This window comes from Uranotaenia lowii, chromosome 3 (genome assembly GCF_029784155.1).
Source record: "Uranotaenia lowii strain MFRU-FL chromosome 3, ASM2978415v1, whole genome shotgun sequence".
In the NCBI taxonomy this organism is placed as follows: domain Eukaryota; kingdom Metazoa; phylum Arthropoda; class Insecta; order Diptera; family Culicidae; genus Uranotaenia; species Uranotaenia lowii.
The window spans coordinates 149,135,732-149,156,966 of record NC_073693.1 but is presented as its reverse complement, the minus strand read 5'-3'; the positions used below and the strand labels follow the sequence as shown (position 1 = coordinate 149,156,966).

General features: G+C 34.9%; 1 protein-coding gene across 1 annotated transcript in view; it reads left to right on the top strand.

Moving 5' to 3' along the window:
* LOC129754454 (sialin) overlaps positions 1–8,295 on the top strand; it is a 41,096-nt gene extending 32,801 nt beyond the window's left edge. Inside the window, exons 5-6 of the mRNA XM_055750543.1 lie at positions 7,063–7,196; positions 7,268–8,295. Of these exons, the coding sequence (XP_055606518.1) occupies positions 7,063–7,196; positions 7,268–7,708 (575 nt within the window). The 3' untranslated portion in view covers positions 7,709–8,295. The remainder of the gene's footprint in view (positions 1–7,062; positions 7,197–7,267) is intronic.
* The last annotated feature ends 12,940 nt before the right edge of the window (positions 8,296–21,235 follow it).

Below are 21,235 nucleotides of genomic sequence, written 5' to 3'. Positions count from 1 at the left end.
GGTAAGTGCAACATCTGTACCACCTCCGCATTCTAAGTCTGGCTTCCGAGCGTATAGCACCGGTTACCACAGAGTGGCGACGAGTCGAGAAAAACCCGCGCGTGCGTTGAAAGTCGGAAAAGGTGGATAAGCGAAAAAGAAGCGTGCCTAAGCTTGCGTTAAAATCTTGAGTTTTGTTGTTAGAAAGCTGCAGAAAAGGTGATAAGAGTTTGAAAGAAAAAAAGGGAATAATTTCATCAATCTTTAGTGGGGTAGTGAATTGGAAAAAGTATGAAAAAAAAATGTAAAGTTTCCTTGCTTACCTAAGCAAGATCGTAAGTTCAGTGGAAATATTATGATTATGTGATTGAAATGTTGCTGGTGAAAAAAAATTATTAAAGAAAAATAAAAAAAAAAAAAATGTGGAAATCATAAAGACGCGGAAATCGGTAAATTGAAAAAAATGGTCATCTATAGAAAAAAAAAGTGAAAGATTTATAAAGCGTGCAATGGAAATGAATATGGGGATCTCGAAAAAATGTGTGGATAAGTTTTCAAAGTGAAATGACGAAGAAAAATGGAGTGAAATTTAATAAACTCCAGTCGGCCTAAGAAAAAAAGTCCAAGTATCAATTTATGATGCGCGTTGACTCCATTTTGAGTTTCTCGGAAGACGCATCGGGTGTTGAGTTTTCCCACTTGAGAAGTGGGCGAAAAAAATGTGTATGAATGTGTGAGTGAGTGTTGAAGATTTTACTTTCCCATTTACACCCACGGCCAATCGAGCTGCACGAACAGGTATGTTGCCATACAGAAAATTAAAGTTAGAACTGTTCAAGAGTGTAGAGTTTTTTTTTTGTATCAATCTTCCATGTTGCAAATAAAACGGTCAAAGTTTGGTAAAGCCTTTAATAATTCTTGAACGTCATGAGGTTATAACAGGAAAAAAAAAACATCATTTCAACATTTTGTGATCAATCACACTCTTGAACAGCTTCGATCAAATGATTTCCACTGACCCAATAAAAAAAAATGAAAAATAAAAAGTTTTGAATCAGCCTTATATTGAGTATAATGTGCAGAATCTCTGCCCCATTCCAATTTGCTGGCAATTAAAACTTTGAGCCAGAACCCAGAACGAACCAACACATATGAGATCAAAATCATCGCGACGCTATGGAGAATTGCGCCTCTCCACAACATAACTGCGATCGGGTGATCATCAGCATGCGAAGCTTCAGAAAAGAGAGAGAGAGAGCTTTCAAGACCACTGTAGGCGGTGAGCTTTCAAGAGACCATTCAGTTTGAATGGCTTGAATGGTGAGTGTTTCAATACACTGACAAGCTGAAAGTAAAGTAAGCTTGGGTATGAATTTTGTGCTTGAATGGGCTGAGGAGGCAGAAGCCTGGAATGATATGAAAGTGGTAGTAATTAAATTTACTGTTGAGAACTCTAGACTGAGTTGTGTTTCAATACACTAGTAAGATGCAATTTTTACAAACCTCTTGAGTAGTCGTATTGGTAACCAATTTTAACAGAGATAAAAGCATCTGAAGATTAGCTTGGAATAAAAGCTCTCAATGATTGGTTTGGTATTGGCATTGAATCGCCTAATTGAGGAGTTTCGATCGGTATGTGTTCAGTTCTTTAAAGGCAGTTTCGACCTTGGTTTGTGTGGTGTACAGTTTCAAAAAAAACGATTCTCTCTTATTCGAAACATGCTGATCGTAGGTGCATATGTGATTCAATTCACTTAATGAATGAATGAAAGGATAGTGTGGGCGCGTTATTTTTTTTTCTTCAAGATGATCATTCATTTTCACTGAAATTAATAAACAAATGTTTCTGTAGAATTGTTTACAATGAACCCCCACAAAAAGTTTTGATGAAATTATTCAATACGATCATGTTAAAAAAAAAATCACAAAATATATTTAATTTCAATAGGACAATGGCGAACGATTCAGCAGAAATTATGGTGACTCCGTTCCGACCTTTTTTTTAGTCCTGGCTCTTACAATTTGCCACAGTTCAAATTTGCGCATCTGCCGGCTTCTGGAATAAAAAAGGCATGGACCTCGTGGATACGCTGGTTCGAAAATGTGATGGTTGCTACTAATATCACCGAAGGTTTAAGTCGTAAAGCTCAACTGTTAGCTATGGGTGGCATAGAGTTACAGGCCGTTTATTATGCTTTACCAGGTATTGATGATACCCTTGCAAACGGTGCTGATCCATACCAAGAGGCCAAACAAAAATTGGAAGAACATTTTTCTCCAAAACATCACGAGTGTTTTGAAAGGTCTGAGTTTTGGGACATGACAATGGATATTGATGAAACCATTGAGAATTTTATACCCCGTGTTCAACAAAAAGCTGAAACTTGTAACTTTGGTAAAACCGAAATGGAAAGCAAACAAATCGCTATTATTGATAAAATTATAAAACATGCCCCGGAAGACATCAGACGCAAATTGCTTGAGAAGGCGGATTTAACAATGGATCAAGTTATAAGAACTATCGTGTCTCATCAAGCAATCAAATATCAAGTTTCCCAAATGAATTCCAAACCTCCTTCCAAAACTGAAGTATATCAGCTCACCGTAAATAAAAATGGCATTCCGAGATACAAAGATACTGGTAAAACCGCCTACAGAGCTAAATGTTCTGGATGTGGAAAGATGAGACACGACAACCCAAAAGATTGTCCTGCTTACAACCTCCAATGTTACCGATGTTCTAATTATGGTCATTACAAATTTATGTGCAAAAGTCAACCGAGTAATAGCGCTGAAAACCGTAACAGATTTGGTTTTAAAAGAAACTTTTCTAACTCGAGCGATTTTACCTACCAGCCCAACACTAAACGTTTCAAGAACGTAAGAAATGTGGAAACTGATGAACATGAGCCAAAAACTGAAAAGTATTCCGTGTATCGTATAGAAAATGATGATGATGTGATGCTGTCATGTAGAATAGGAGGTGTTGAAATAGACATGTTAATCGATTCTGGTTCTGTTTATAATTTAATTGACGATAAGACATGGGAGTACATGAAACACAACGGTGTTAAAATACAAGATGAACGATTTGATAATACGAAAACTTTTTTGGCTTATGGTAGAGTACCTCTGAAATTGAAGACAGTTTTTGATGCAAAATTACAAGTGGAGGATGGCTCTGAAACAATCTCAACAGAAACAACTTTTTACGTCATAGAAAATGGACAACAAGCTCTTCTCGGCAAAGAAACAGCACAAACACTTGGAGTACTTCAGATTGGACTACCTAGTACAAGAAAATTCGGGATTAACAGTGTCTGTACAACGAAACCGTTTCCAAAAATTAAAAACTTTAAGTTGGCCCTCCCTATAGACAGAAGTATTACCCCAGTAATTCAACCTCTGCGACGTTGCCCTATTCCCTTGTTGGAGAAAGTTAAATTGAAAATAGATGAGCTTCTTGAAATGGAAATCATTGAACGAGTAACAAAACCTTCAACATGGGTTTCACCGTTAGTTCCCATTTTAAAAGATAACGGAGAACTCAGATTATGCGTAGATATGCGGCGAGCAAATAAAGCAATCCAAAGATTGAATCATCCATTGCCAGTTTTTGAGGACTTAGTGGCAAATTTTAATGGAGCTAAATTCTTCAGTATTCTTGATATTAAACAAGCATTTCACCAAGTTGAACTGGCAGAAGAGAGTAGAGAAATAACAACGTTCATAACGAATTGGGGTCTTTTCCGTTATACCAGGTTATTATTTGGAGTCAACTATGCACCTGAGTTTTTTTCAAAACTTGATGGAGAGTATTTTATCAGGTTGCAATAACACTGTGGTTTTCATCGATGATATATTTATTTGGGGTCGAACTGAAAAAGAACATGATCAAGCTGTTCAGAAGACACTGACCGTGCTGAAGTCTTTTGATATCCTGTTGAACATAAGTAAATGCAAGTTCAAACAACGAAAAATCGAATTTCTTGGACATAAGTTTGACGAAAATGGTGTTCTCCCGGCGGAAAATAAAATTAAATCTCTTCTTCACTGCCGACAGCCAAAAACCAAAGAGGAATTGCGCAGTTTTCTCGGACTGGTAACTTACGTATCAAGATTCATACCAAACTTAGCGAACGAAAGTCATGTCTTACGTGAGTTGTTGAAAGATTCTTCGTCGTTTTGCTGGGATGCAGCGCACAACCAGGCTTTTGGCATTTTGAAACAACGAATTGGATCAATTGAACATCTGGGGTACTACGACCCCAACGACTACACCTTGCTGGTTACTGACGCTTCAGGAGTTGGCCTTGGAGCAGTTCTGATCCAAATAAAAAATCAGCAACCTCGAGTTATTAGCTACGCGTCGCGTAGTTTATCGATAACCGAGCAACGTTACCCTCCAATTGAACAAGAGGCTCTTGGAATAATTTGGGCAGTAGAAAGGTTCAGAAATTACCTTTTGGGTATTTCATTCGTTCTTGAAACTGACCATCGACCCCTGGAATTCCTTTTCTCGGAAAAGTCACGCCCAACTGCGCGTATCGAAAGATGGATACTTCGACTACAAGCTTTTAGATTCAAAGTGGTCTACAGAAAAGGCAAAACAAATATTGCAGATCCTCTTTCGCGTATGGCTAGTCACATTAAAGACGAATCCTGGAACGAAGAATCAGAAGTCTTCATTCGTAGGAATATGGTTCAAACATTATCACTGCTGAGTAACATCGAGTCGTCTACAGAAGAAAATTTCGATAATGGAACGGAAATTGTCATAAGAGCTATTCAAGAGTCAGTGGCTATGGACATCACTGAAGTAAAACAAGCTACTGAAAACGACGGGGAGTTACAATCGGTTCAAAGTGCCATAACCCAATCTGATTGGAAAAATGAGAAGGTTAAAGCATATGCTCCATTTCAAGATGAACTCTCTTACGCAAATAATCTGCTCATGCGAGGATCGAAACTTGTGATTCCTACAGCATTGCGTAACCGTATGCTTAGCCTTGCACACGAAGGCCATCCTGGGCAATCAAGTATGAAAAGGAGACTGAGGGATCGATGCTGGTGGCCTAATATCGACAAGGATGTTGTTATGTGGTGCGAGAAATGTGAAGGATGTCGTCTTATTCAAATTCCTGGTCCTCCTGAACCAATGCATCGTCGACCTTTACCTAGCAAACCATGGGTAGATATCGCACTCGATTATCTGGGGCCAATGCCAACGGGCGAATATATCCTAGTTGTTGTCGACTATTATAGCCGCTATGTAGAAATCGAGATAATGACAGTCATAACCGCTCGAGAAACTATCAAACGGCTCGAAAAAATGTTCAAATACTGGGGACTTCCTCAAACGATAACCTTAGATAATGCGAAGCAGTTCATTTCTTCAGAGTTTCACGAATTTTGCAATAATATGAAAATCCACTTGAATCATACAACACCATATTGGCCACAGGCCAATGGAGAAGTGGAACGGCAAAATCGTTCACTTCTGAAGAGAATGAAAATTGCCAATGCTCTATATGGTGATTGGAAATCAGAATTACAACAGTATTTGCAAATGTACAACAACACGCCCCACACAGTTACCGGAAAAGCACCAAGCGAGTTACTTCAAAACAGAAAATTACGATACAAATTACCTGATATCGGAGATATTGAAACATCACCCCCAAGCACAGACTTTGCTGATCGAGACCGATTTCAAAAATTCAAAGGGAAAGAATCGGAAGACTTGAGACGAAGATCTAAGACAAATTCATTAGAAAAAGGAGATATTGTACTGATGAAGGATCTCCATCCACAGAATAAACTCTCCACGAACTTTTTGAAAGAGAAGTTCGAAGTTGAAGAGCGTAAAGGATCGAATGTTAAAGTTAAATCATTGGAAACAGGTAATGCAATTGAAATGAAGAGGTAAATAATGTCTAAACGAATTGTATGTTTGATTTAGGTAAAACGTATGACAGAAACGTGTCACACTTGAAAAAGATAGAAGGCCCCTCGTACGATCAGGAAACTGATAGTCATTGCAGTCCTTTGCCAGATAAAACTGGAGTTCCAGAACTTCGTCGATCTCTTCGAGTCCAACAAAGATATCCTAAATAAATTAACGTACAACAGAAATATATTTTGAAACTAGTTGACAATCATTATCATAACTTTAAAACATAATAAGTTTGAAGAATAAAACTAAATATATCTTTTATTAAACAGTTAATAAAAACTTATTATTCTTTCTTCAGAGAAAGGGGGATGTGGTAGAGTAACACTGCGTAAGTACATACTGATATTCTACTCCCACGCTCACATCATCCCACACACAGTCTGGTAAGTGCAACATCTGTACCACCTCCGCATTCTAAGTCTGGCTTCCGAGCGTATAGCACCGGTTACCACAAAGTTTAAAACTAATATAACTAAGATATACAAAAAGTGAATTTTGTCCATATTTTTAGAATTGTTGTCATACTTTCTCAGCCCCGTCTTTAGGCGGGGTTTTTGTTCCATCTCTTTTTCCTATCTTACGATATTTTGTCTCCTCAAAAAACCAATCCAGAATGGTTATAACTCTTTGAATTAACTGCCAATCATTTTTTTTATAACGAAAAACACATTGACCAAGGATTTCTGAGGCTACCAAATTGATCATTTTTCTAAAAAAAAAGTCCATTTACAGCAACTGCTAGTCCAAAAGTTTTCAGTATTATGATTGATAGATTAACATATTTTAAATCAATTAGTGGAAAAAACGTAAAATCAACTAGGTATTTGTTATGGTTTTATGACTATTTTAATATACCCTGTCTAAAGGCTAGGTTGGGCATTAGAGGGTAAAAAACTGCCCCGATTGATTACGTGTAAGGCACATGATTTAACCGAATGTTATTTTTATGTCAAAAGCTTACCATTTCTTTTTTAAGGAATTCATTGAAAAATAAAATCTGAATTTAATACATAGATATTCTCAATTTTTTCAAACAATTACTCGCTTTATTTTTCTTAAGTTCACAAAATAGTTGATCGATGCGTTTGAAGCATACATTTGACAGCGTTTGTTTTATTCTTTTACAGACACCATGCATTTCCAGCTCGAGAAAACAGGATTCATCTCGGCCATTCCATATCTGGTGATGGGTATTCTCCTGTTCGTCTCCGGTTATTTGGCTGATCTGTGCCAAGTCAAAGGATGGCTCACCACTACTCAGGTATTTGATGAGAAACTAACTCAACTATAACTCGTTAGAATATTAATTTTTCGACCATTTATCTTCAACAGGTTCGCCGCTATTTCAACTGCACGGCATTCATGTTCCAAACGGTGTTCATGATTGTGGGAGCATTCATTTTGAAACCGGCCGCCACGATCACCTGCATCACGATTGCTGTCGGTATCGGAGCCTTCGCCTGGTCCGGATTTGCCGTGAACCACCTGGATCTCTCGCCCAAGAGTGCCGGAGTGTTGATGGGTATTTCGAACACCTTCGCTACGATTCCCGGCATTGTGAGTCCCATACTGACCGGATATATCACATCGAATCACACGGATGACGAATGGCGGGTAGTGTTCTACATTGCTGCCGGAATCTATCTGTTTGGAAGTTTGATCTACTGGTTCTGGGCCTCCGGCGAACTGCAGCCATGGTCCATCGAAGCTCAAGAGAAATTGAAAGACGAACGAGAAGGCTATGTCAATAAGGTTAAGATTGCTGATGAATAATTTGAAATAAACTACAGACAGCTATTGAGATTGGACATCTGACTGATGTTATTGAGATATTGTTTTGATGGATTGTTGAATATTCAGTAAACAAGGTTATAAAAAATACAGTGATGATTTATAGAATAAATTTTGAGAAACTTTCGTTTTGCATTTCGATCTGCTAAATCTCGAATTCAATAAACTCAATCCTTCGCATTCAACATTTTCGAAAAACTACTCAAAATGTCTAAAGTATTAACTCAAAATCTGATCCAAAATACAACATTGAATTGAAATTCCACGAAATTCTTATGAATTCAAGAGTTATCAAAAATGTATAGCTTTTATTTCCTGAAGTTATTCTAGAATATTCACTACAATACGAAACAGGCAACTTCAAAAATCGAGTATTCTAGCACTTTAACGGCCACCTTGTAACTTTATAACACTTTAATACATCCCCTAGTATAACAGTTGACATAAACCTTCCACGCAATATTGCACACAACTTTTAAAAAGCGTGCATAAGAAAAGGCGCTTACTTTCGTGTACGAAAGAATGCTTTGTTCTCTACGTGTAGTTGAGGCGTTTGACAAGTAAATTATTGATCCAATTTTTAAATTTAGGTCGTGTTTCCATAAAATAATCAAAATTTAGTTCTTTTTCCCCGTCACTTTCCGCAAACATATACACAGAGAAAACTAGTAGCATTTAAAAAAAGAAACTACGCCATTGAATCTAGACTCTAGTGATCTTTGAATCGAAAACTTATTTTTAAGATTTAAAAACTATTTTTATCGAAAAAAAAGAAAAAATTATTTTAAGTCGATGTAAAAAATAATCAAATTAGTATACTGTACTTTAAATCAAAAGAAAATTAATCGTGACAGAATCCATGAAAACATTCTTTGATTTTGATGAAATTTTCTACGAAACCAACATCGTACCGGTTACTTTTTTTTTTGTTTCGATTATAGTCGTTTTACCATCTTTATGGCATTCGCGACTTTCGCGAACCGGTTACGATAAAAAACATTTTGACGGAAAAGGATTTTTGGTGAGTTTTTATATAATGTTGTAACTCATAAGCTCTGGACTTCCTAGATGATATTGTGGCTAGAACATGTATTCCGGAAAGGTAGAGATGTTGAACAATATCTGTCAGAGTTAGAGGCAGCATTGGACAACCCATTTAAGAAAAAGCAACATTCCGAACTAGCTCTACTCGCACCAATTTTGGAAGCTCTAGCTCAATGGAAGATAACTGGAAAAGCTTACAAGTTTTTAGAAGATTTTCTTGCAAACATATCCTTTAAAGTCCTTGTGGGTGGGTCATAATCTGGGGTGAAACACTGACGAAATACTTGCTTCTTAATTCTACGTTAATCTCTTTAACTTTTTTGTCAATCAGTAGATGTTAGCTTATTCCTTAGATGGAAAATACATATAGTTCAAAGCAAGTCGTACAGAAAATCATGAGCCAGCAAAATTTGAAAATGGCATTTGTTGCCAAGTTTTAAAAATAATTCTTTATTACTAGTTCATATAAGAATATCTTGTCTATTTAAGTGAAACATCCCGGCTGCCAACAAACCATTGCTCAACCTTGAACCTGAGGCGTAGTTTCGCGAGGTTCACATCCTAAGCCAAACCAAATAGTGGCCGGCCAATTATATCAAAAACAAAACGTTTTCTCTTCTTCTGTTCATGTTAACCCGATTCAAAACATGTGTTGACAAACCTCGTGGTCAGTAGGACAAAGTAAATAAAGTGGCGCCAATTTATTGCCGTGCCACGTCCTTGATGATCGTGGGGTGGGCCGATGTTTTGGTGGTTGTTTTGCATCTAATTTCTAATCTCGGAGATTCGCAATGAATCCGTGCGATGACCCTTCCTATTGGTTGGAAACTGGCTGCCGGTGGCTGCGTAGATTTTCATTCATAGTCCATCAGATTTATTACATGTCAGAAGGTATGATTAAAATATACCGGATAGGTTTTCGCGTATGATTTGCGGCATGCGTTATACCTCGGATTTTTAACACAGAAATAATCCCATCAGAAAGAGAAAGCTGAAGGTTACGTTTTACGCACTTCAAAGTGAAAAACAATGTTTACAACCATTCTTTGTTGAACCTTTTAGCAAAGAAGAAGACCAGTAGGTATTATTTTTCACTACACGTGTTAACAAATTAATATGGACATAATATGTTCGTAATATGAAAATCAAATTAATTTTAAAAGAGTTTATGTACTGTTCATCAAATAACTTATTGGAATGGGTTTTCTATGGTTTTGCTAATAAATTTTAGGATTTATAGTTTGGTGAGACCAACGTGGACCAACTACATATCGCCTTACTTGAAACAAGCCGAAGTTTTTGTAAGAAATTGATTTTAAGATAAAAGATTTTTCGTCGTTGCGTCACATCATGATACTTTTCGGCATTTTTAGAACTAGTTTCGGCACCGAACATTTCTGCTCTTACTAAGAAATTTTACGAAAATTTATGAAAACGTTTATTACAAATTGTGCTATTACAAATATTATATGCACGACCCCTTGGCACTATAATTGGATTCCAAGTATAGTCAATTGATACTTGGTAGCCAATTATAGTGTGAAGGTCAAGCAAAGGAGTCGTGCATACCGTCAACTGGGGCAACATGCAACAATTTTCAACTTCAATGGTTTCTAAAAAACTTATATTCCCAGTTAATTCTACCCCTTATGCATCAAAAGTTTTATGGATGATGAAACATCAAATTGGCGTAGTTAGAAATATTATTGGTTTCTTTAGTTATTTTTAATTTTCTAAAAACATGCGTTTTTCACCCTCCTCAGAAAATGGGGTAACTTGCAACAAACAAAATAAAGATGCTGCATACATTTAGGGGTTAAATTATACTACGAAAAATTCTCCAAGCTGAAAGCATAAAAATAAATGTTTGGATGAATGAAATTTCAATGTTTTCAAACGCGTGATGCAAAACATTAATATTCCACAATCATTAGTCAATTAACGCATCTTTTCACCACAAAATGTTCGTTTATTCGGGTGTTAGTTTACCAAATATCAAGCTGTGCATGAATTTCAGTCATTTAATACTTCCTCTTTGATTTCAATTGTGTTTTTACTTTCAATTTTGTTAAAAAATAACATAATTTACCGAAGCAATCTACGATTTTCAAAACCACAATTATGGGTCAAAATTGTAGCCTGTAACAATTGTAAGTCAAATTGCCCACAATTATTAGTCACATAGAAGTCCATGGCAACACCCGAATATAAACATGAAACTCATCAAGTTTCTGGCAAACATTCAGGGGCATTCATTCCTAGTATACATTCAAGGGGCATTTAGGTTGAGCTATAGCAACCAAGAAATGTTTTATTTTGCTTGCAAAAAAGTGACCCATGATTGTGTGGAATTTGGTGGATTCTGTAACAATTATGGGTCACTTTTATTTTGCCAAATATTATTGAATTTTCGCATCTCATTCGCTCAGTTTCACTTAGAAAATGTAAACTCGTCCTTTGTGCTTATATGGGACCAATTCATTTGGTAGGAATCTTTGAAATAAGGGGCTTAACGGCTCAAGATGCCAACCTAATAACATTGGAATTTTATGCGATAATTCGACAGCTTATAGTTCACCTATGATAAAAAGTTTACGAACACCAATTTTACTGATATCAAACGCGCAAATAATTTTTTTAATGCATTTTGATGATATCCTTCATAAATTAAAAATATGAATGTGAAATATTTTTTTTTAGTTTAGAGGATACAGTGAGCGAAATAAGAATAGCACCACTATGTGTTTTGCTTGTAAAAATATGAATGATTGAAAATTACGAAAATTTTCTTCCACAGTTTGTTTTGAATTGCTTAACGGAAAAATCAAGCATAAGTTTTATTTTGGACGTAGCAATTGGCGTTGAGGATCAAAAATGTGAAAAAGGGTGCGAAATAAGAATAGCACCACTTGAGTTTTTCAACAAAAACAAGATTATTTTTCAAAATTTACTGTGTAAAAGTGAATAATAAGGCTTCTACGAATTATATGAATAGATTACTGCATTTTAAGGAGTTTTCCAGAACCCCAAAGGTTTTCAAAGGTTTTAAAAGGGGGTTTTAAGAGATGCTCCTCTACCGTTAAGGAATTTGATATTTGAGCTATAAAACTTCATCAAACTGCTTGATTTCTTCATTAACATTCATAAGTATGATGCCAAATGATGAAACATAAATTTGAGGCTGAGTTTAAATCCAAAAAGCAGGTTGGAATTCAAAATTACTGATGTTTTTTAATAGTCAAATTCTATTTCTCTAGTTTTAAGTCATAGATGGCAGCACTATCTTGCAGTTAAAACCAAATTCATGTCCATTTTCGAATATCCGGGATTAATCAAGGAGTGCTGGATGATTTTGGTCAAGAAATACATACAACATGATTGTGGGGGGACTGTACAAGGTGTTTCTTTGATTCGCATTTTGTTGCATTTTACCCCAGACACCTTACTGAATTATAAAAATATTTATTTAAAAAATTGGGTGATTTTTTGAAAACTATTTTTATACCAACAGTGTTGGGATAGCATGAGAAAATCAGAAAAAAATTGTAGGTAATACTGTCAAGCCAATCCATCATACTGGGTAAAGTTTTTTACGGCATCGAAAAATGTTAAAATTTGTATGGGAGAGTGGGGAATCATGGGCCACTTTTTTTGGTTGTTCCATAACTTCTTTCTTATAAAAGATAAAATGAAAATAAAAAATGGTTTGCTTTTCTACATTTTCAAGGTATCATAAGGTATTTTTTTTTAAATTTTAATAAGTTATTTTCCCCAAATTCTGACTGTTTGAAAAAAAGCAATATTTTTTGGATTTTGAAAAATGGTGGGGAATCGTGGGCCACCAAATCCAAATTGACCAAATAACTTGCAAAGTTTATGAGTTAACCCAAAACTGTGATTTCTTAATTCATGTCGTTATTTTAAAGCAATTTCAGATGATGAAATAAAAAAGAGAGCTGTGTATGATCGCATAGATTCCAAAACCTGGCTCGCGAACGTTTTGGCAAAATTTCTTATATAGAATGGACAAAATATTTTTCTTAACTCTTGATTTGGCATAAGAAAACTTAACAGATAGGAAAAACGTATTTTAAGTTCTGAATATGTATAAAAACATAAAAATATAGGTGATTCAAGATGTGTGGCCCACGATTCCCCACAAGCTATGATTTGCAAATTGGTTGCGTTTGTGTGACTTATTGATGTTTCATTAAAAATTCCTTTTCCACGTGAAAGATCATAACAAAACTAAGATCATAAGCGTAGGAGCATATTTTTGTTATGCACTTTAGGTTCCCCATCGATGAAATTAGCGGGTGTTTTTTTAATTATGTATGTAAATTTTTCTAACTTTTCTTAGCTTGATCAATAAAAGAAGCATATGATGCGTATTTCAATCAACAACATATAGAAATATATGCTCATGCAAAGCGACGACGATGACAGTTGGTTGGAGATTTTTATCGCAACACACATCTGAGATATTAAAAGTGGCCCACGTTTCCCCATGGCCCACGATACCCCACTCTCCCCTACATTTATAGCTCGATTTTTCAAATTTTATATAAAAATTAAAAACTTCAAAAAACTAGCTGAAGATGCAAGAAATTGTGTCATCATCATTTTGTAATCATTTAAAGATAACTTAATTACAATACATTAAATTAAACATTTATTCAGTGTGGTGTTATATAAATGTTGCATCTAACCCCGCTGTTGCATGATGTCCCGTTTGACGGTATAAACAAATAGCACATGTTTGTAATAGCATAATTTGTAATAAACGTTTTCGCAAATTTTCACAAAATAATTGTAAAAAACACTGAACTAGCGGAATGAGGGCAAGCTCTTTTACCGTCCCACTATGATGATGGCAGTTCCATACAATGAGGCGGTAAAAAGTATGATTAGGTGTTTTGGACTTTTTTGTTATTTTTGAAAATTTTGTATGAAAATTACTATTTTAACTAACTTAAAATAAATTCAAACATAAATTTTGTAAAAATAACTTTTAAAGTACGATGTTAAGTGTTATTTTTGACCCTACTTTTTATTTCTTTTGAAAACCGGGTTTTGGACTAATTGATCATTAAATGATAAATAACAACAAGACATTTCATGAAACCCAGGAGAAAAATGTGGGAAATCATGGGAAACATTTTTTTTTGACAAACCAACATGAACTTTGTTGAATTTATACTCATTAATGGGTAAAAAATACCCATTTGCATGATATTTTCTGCTTTATTTGACTATAACTCAAAAAACGGTGCTTTCAGGTGCCTGGAATTTCTTTCATTGTATTTTTAGGACTTCAAACTAGATGTTGATAGTGAAAAGAGTATGGAGAAATGCGGGGATTTTTTTTGGCAAGGCTTTAAAGTTTTTGACTTTTGAAAAAAATAATTATTCACACATCATAGTTCAATTTAGTGTGTAAAATTTTTGAATGGTTCAAAGGATAGCTTTTAATATAAGCTTTCATATGGTGTGCTTTCAATTTAATAAAAAAATGTTTTCCATAGAAATATTTGAGATTTAAATTTATTTCTTCATCATAAACATTTTTCAATTTTTCAAAGTCTAATGTCTGTGGTGTGTTTAGTATTCAAGATAATGAGTTGAAAAACTGGGAATATCTTAGTTAAATATTAAGTTATTAACTAGTAAAAATAAAAAAGCGATCCGATAAAGTTCAGTTTTTGACTTTTTGCCGCCTCAAACCCCATAGTGCGTCCATGGCCCGAAATTCGATTATTGAAATATGTTTTTTCCAATGAAATCCGATGCATAATAACGTCAACAGTTTGAAAACAGTAAATAGTTTATTTAGACGACTCTTTTTGCCGAGCTGTGACCAGGAGCCTGAAATGAATTGTCATATCTCATAAATCCCATCTACAGATTTTCATCTCAATTCGATGCAAAATCACGAAAAGATCGCAAAAACATTGAACAACGAATACGCATGACACCTTTTTTAAGACCAGGATCCGAAACTTGACACCTGAAATCAATTAGTTGTGCTGTAAAACTATAGACTAGACAATATAGTAAAACAGTGAACAGATAATATGGACGACCCCTTTTGTCGACACTTGTCCCAAAATTTGAAACCTGAAAGCAATAGAGCGTTCCTCAAAATTCCTATGTGAAAATTTTCATTTCAATCCAATTTAAAATAACGTCTATATCGCAAAAACTTTAAAAAGTTGATAAAGACGGTCCCTTTGACCGATCCTTGTCCCTAAGTTTGATACCTGGAATCGATTGTTCGTCCACTCATGTGCAAATTTACATCTCAATCCAATGATATTGTAAAAACACTGAACAGTTCAAATGGACAACCCCTTTGGCCGTAACCTGACCGCAAATTTAATACCTGAAATTGATTGCTCGTCACTCAAAACTCCTCAGTGGAAATTTGTAAGACACAAATGTTCTAGAAAAATGTTCCAAATAGAACAAAACAACAATGCTGTTATCTCAACAAATTAAAAAAACAGAAGGGAACCAGCCTGTGGCAGAAAACCTCTTTAATAAAGACAAAAAAAAAATTTAAAAATAAATTGAATTATTGAACTTTCTTAGAAAAATTTAACAAAATGTATTTTGAAGATCTTCTTCTGTTTCTAACATAAAAAAATACATTAAAAATTATGATTCCAATATGTCAATCTTTAGAGTATAATATGAACTTTATTATGCCATATTTTCAAGTAAACTCCCTATTTTTTTGAAGAAGAAGTTTTCCAACATGAATGTTATGGGTATAATTGATCCCTAGAGTCCAAAAAGATGTATTGTTCTTCTGAATGGATCGTGATCATTAGATATCATGAAATTACTTATATCTGTCCAATAACTAATGTTCAACATGTAATTATCTGATGCAAAGGACTAAAAATACTGTATTTATCAAAAAACTAGAAAACTGCGCCCTAAAGTATGCAATGAATTTAGGGTAGTACACAAACATTTAGAAATCTTCTTGTCTGATACTTTCAAATTGTGATGTGAGAACTAATATGGCAAAACATTGTGAACGGACCATTTATCTTCAGATTTTATTACATTTTTGCCCAGAATCAGGGCGGAATGAAGTAAGGATACAATCTCCTTTAGTAAAGGATAAAGTTTCCTTTAACTTAAAAAAACATCACAATTTTTTTCGTCTCACGAAAATGCTTCTAGTTTATCTACGGGGTCACTTTTGGAGCATTTAAATTTGGAATTACACACTGTCAGAAAATGCAAAAATCAGCGAGTCGCTTATTTTTCCCTAAAAAGATATGATGAAAATAAGAAAAGGCGATCAAGTATCCCTATTATCTCCTATAATTTAAAAAAGATGCCCTACCATGTGATTCAAATAATTAAACGTTTTTCAGGATTGCCCTCTGAAATGAAGAAACCGAGTATATTTAAAACATAATTAGTAAAATTACAGTCGCTGGAGTAAAATATGATTCGTTGACATAGGGTCCAATAATCGATCGATAAACAGTTAATTTTTGAATTTTGATAATTCTTACAATTTTGAAAGTTTTGTCTATAACTTCAATATCGTCGTTTTGGCATTTTTAACAATTAATTTTGTCATTTAGGTTGTTTTCGTCAATTTTGTCATTTTTGTCATTTTTGTCATTTTTGTCATTTTTTTCATTTTTGTCATTTTTGTCATTTTTGTCATTTTTGTCATTTTTGTCATTTTTGTCATTTTTGTCATTTTTGTCATTTTTGTCATTTTTGTCATTTTTGTCATTTTTGTCATTTTTGTCATTTTTGTCATTTTTGTCATTTTTGTCATTTTTGTCATTTTTGTCATTTTTGTCATTTTTGTCATTTTTGTCATTTTTGGCATTTTTGTCATTTTTGTCATTTTTGTAATTTTTGTCATTTTTGTCATTTTTGTCATTTTTGTCATTTTTGTCATTTTTGTCATTTTTGTCATTTTTGTCATTTTTGTCATTGTATTCAATTTTTTTTGCAGAATTTTGTCCATTTTCATAATTTTTTAATATGGTTTTTTTTTGACAAATTTGCACTTCTGAAATGTCTGCTCTTATGTAAAATCTGTTTCCAAATTTTTCATGCTAATATGCTTATGGTCTTAGTTTTGTTATGCTCTTTCTCATGGAAATGGAATTTTCATGAATTATTAATAAGTCATTCAAACGCAACCAATTTAAAAATCATAGTTTGTGGGATATCTTGGGTAACCTATATTTTGGTGTTTTTCTACACGTTCATAGCTTGAAATACCTACATTTATCCTATATGTAAAGTTTTCTCATGCATGAAGAGTTATGAAAAATATTTTGTAAATTTCATTCAGTGCGATGATGATGATGAACATAAATCTTATTTAAGGAATTTTTCCAAATCGGCGCGAGCCATGTTTTTGAATCTATTCGACCATATACAACTCTTTATTATTTCTTCACCTGAAATTGCTTGGAAATAACAACATGAATTATGAAATTACAGTTTTGGGTCAACTTATGAACTTTGCTTGTTATTTGGTCAATGGCCACGATTCCCTACCATTTTTCAAAATGCAAAAAAATAATACTTTTTTTAAGCAGTCAGAACTTGGAAAAATAGTTTACTAAAAAATTTAAAAAAAAAGCCTAGTAGAATACCATACCATTTATCCTTTTCATTTTATTTTTTATTAGACACGAATGCCATAATGGTAATAAAGTGTCAAAAATAAAAACTAAAAAAAATTATTTTTTTGAAATTAAGAAGTTATGATTCAAAGAAAAAAAAAGGGGCCCATGATACCCCATTCCCCCCTAGCTGCATTTTTGAGCAAATTTTTTTGAAAAAGTATGCCATGTGCTTTTAATCAAGGTTGCGGATCTTCGTTCGGAATGATTTTTTCTCCCCATCCTAGTCACCAATGAGTTTATTCCTTAACATAGAAACGCTGTTTTATTTACAAACGACGCTTTTCAGCATCGAACGACGCATACCTGGTTTGTTTTTCTTCCCCTCTCTAGTGATCAGTTGTTTTCTGAGTTATTATCGGTAACCATCAAACAATCATCATTCGCTCTTGATGAAAACATAGCGCAAAGACGGCGTCGTATCATTCGGCGCCTTCTCGACTCGCTGACGATCATGCTTCGCCACGAATGCTTCATGAAGCAAAATGACTAAATTCTAGGAACACAAGAGGTGCCCAAAAACTAAATCTAGGCCAATATTGGCTTATTTTCCTCTCAAGTTGTGTCAATTGTATGGGTCTTAGTCGTTATCTCGGGAATTGTCCTCCTGGTAGCATTCTTCCTTAAGGGTCTGAGTCTGGGCATGAATCAACAACATCGTCATCAACTCGCGCCGAATCAACTCGTTAACGAACTGATTCTGTTGCGAAGTGAATGATTGCTGGAGTAAACAATGACTCAAAATCTGGAGGAGAAAATCAACAAGGATTCCTAGGCAACAGAAACAGAACGAAAAATCATCGTACATAGTTCACTAAGACGGCGTTCTTCTGTTGCATGTTTTAATTCGTTTGCGCGTAAATGCTAAACAGCGTCGTTACTGTGGTTGCATCGGTAACGATTTGAAATTTTGAAGTAAACGAAGCGATTATCAGTAACCCTGCTTTTAATCAGGGTCCGATGTATAGCATGCACCTTTATTTAAGGCGGCATCCATAAATTACGTAACGCAAAAACTGCACTTTTTTGACCCCCTCCCCCCCGTATGTCACAAATTGTAACGCTTCGACGTACCCCCCTATGAAAATTACGTAACGCTGATAATGACCCCCCCCCCCTCATCTTCTCATGATTTTGAATACTGATTTTCGAAGGTAAAAAACTATTTCAACATAAATTTTTAAACGTTCTTAAAAACGGAATTAATATCGATCTATCCAAATCGCTTCTTAGTATTCATTGATGATAACTCTCTCATAAAATAAATTGATTATTTTGTTATGAGTTGCTCTTTGCTTGTAAACTGATGATCTACCTTGTTTACTATAAATTGTTCAAGAAGCCTAACTTGTTAAGCGAAATATATTCCATTAAGTAATATTCGTCACAAGAATCAAAATTGCATATTTTGAATAAATTGAGAAAAAATAGTAAAATTTACGTCTTAAGGTTGAATTGAGTTTTAGGGGGTAAATGTACGATTTTTTTCAACGGTTATTTCACGGATATTTAAAACACCTTTCAAGAAGTCTATTTAAGAATCTTTAAAGAAGAAAGATTACAAATCAGTTTCAATCATATTGAAGCTTACAAATTTTAAACTGATTTTGGTTTGCATATCATTCTGCCAAAATTGCATGAAATAAAATCGTTACGTAACGATGAGCATACCTCCCCCCCTCCCCTATGTCACAATTCGTAACGTTCGAGCTAACCCCCTCCCCCCCCCTAGGAGCGTTACGTAATTTATGGATGCCCCCTAAGATCTAACAATAATGGCAAAGAACTGAGTGTTATACACCGTTAAATATGCTATTTTATAATGCTATCTATTTGTCTAAGAGTTACGAAAATTAATCCGAACATTTAACACCGTCCGCATGCAACACTGATCGAATAGCATTTCAACGGTCTACTTAATTGCCTTGGGTTACAAATGGCGTCGCGGCTCCTATGGAATTTTAATGTTTGAGCTCAGCGATAGTGCTCTTTGTTAGCAATTTACTTCTCGCCCACATTCCCGATTCCACCTCCCTCCTACTTCGAGGGCAAACGATCGGGAGATTTTTCACGGAAATCGCTTCATCAAACAGTTTATTTTCCAACAACAGCCAAAGCAAAGCCTGGCCACGCTTGGAAATACACATTTTTGATGCCGAGATGAATGTTCTAAAGCGAGAGCAAACGATCGGGAGATTTTTCACGGAAATCGCTTCATCAAACAGTTTATTTTCCAACAACAGCCAAAGCAAAGCCTGGCCACGCTTGGAAATACACATTTTTGATGCCGAGATGAATGTTCTAAAGCGTTCACCTTTGCGAAAATATTTTTATTGGGCAGGACGGCGCGTCGTCGCTTTTGATGGCGTCTTTTTCAAGAATGAATATTTCTGGGAAGTTGTTTCCCATGATGGCAAGGCATAGTGGGAACGTTTGCTGAGAAATTTTGACACTATTTGTATTGATCTTCTGTTGCTTTACTCGTGTATTTATTTTAGGAAAATGCCTGTCGACCAAATAAATTTGTTTATTTTTGAAAAAGTTTTGTTTCAACCCATTGTTCAAGCATTCCACTCACATACTTCGTCTTTACATTTGAAGAACGAGATCGAATGTATCACTTCATTTGACTGCGTCGAGTTTTCCCCCGGCAAACAGTAAACAGAAAATGCTTCCCTCAATGGAGACACGAGGTCAAGCGTAGGTAGGCATGTGTGTATTTGGAAGTGGCGCCGCGTGCCCTAAAGTATTCCAAGAATGCGGTCAATCTTAAATTGGACGAATTTCGGTGCGTGCGGATTTATTTCGTTAACTTTTGCTAAAGGGCGCATTTCCCTTCAACCCATCTGCTGTAGCTAATGAGATGCTGCGATAGAGATTTTCCGCTCATTGGTGATGCCTGGTCGTACAGGTACATCAAAGATTGCACATTCCAAAAACCAAATTTAAACCAGATGATGGCGAAAAATTCAATTCTGTTCAACCTCTACCAAAGTCATACGCGCAAAGCACATTCTGAAATTGCATCCGTTCATCGGTGTGGCGTGGTCGTAAAACTGCAAGTATTTGCTTATTTTAATTACCTGGCTGCCACTCATCGACTCGCCAATCGGTTTCAAATATTTGCCCGGATGCAACCGAAAGATTTTCTTTCAATACGCTGCGCTGCTGGTTTGAATAAACATTTTGGATGGTCCTTGAATTGAACCACGTTACAAAAACTTGAGATAACTTAAGATACGAATGATGATAACATATGTTAAGTTCCAACTTTTTGTTGGCGCAATCATTCTCTCGCTTATTTTTAAGTGAGTTAATCGATTAGAAAGTTTCGCTAACTTGGTTAGGCCTTCGACTACGATTACCATTTTGTTATAATTCCGGTTGAAAACCGCAAATCTTTAAAAATGTTTTTGAAATTTCTTCCACAAGATGATGGATTTTATATTTACTGGAATTTTAGAAACATTACTTTTTCTAAATGTCTTTACCCCTGGATTTATGCACGAACATTGAGCTTTTCTCTAGCATTGGTATCGAAGATTTGAAAAAAAAAAAAAAATGGATAAAACAGGAACATTAAGGTGCTGAATAGTGTTTGTTTCGTTTTACCAAAAAATACACAAATTAATCTTTGCGTAAAGTTATAAAGCCGAGTTAAACAGATGTATCACATAAACAATACGACAGCTGTCCATATTAAACTTATTTTACAATACTAGTTTTCTTAGCAATTTAACGATTAAACATGTCTTCAAAAGTTTTGTTTTGTTTAAGATTACCAACTTTA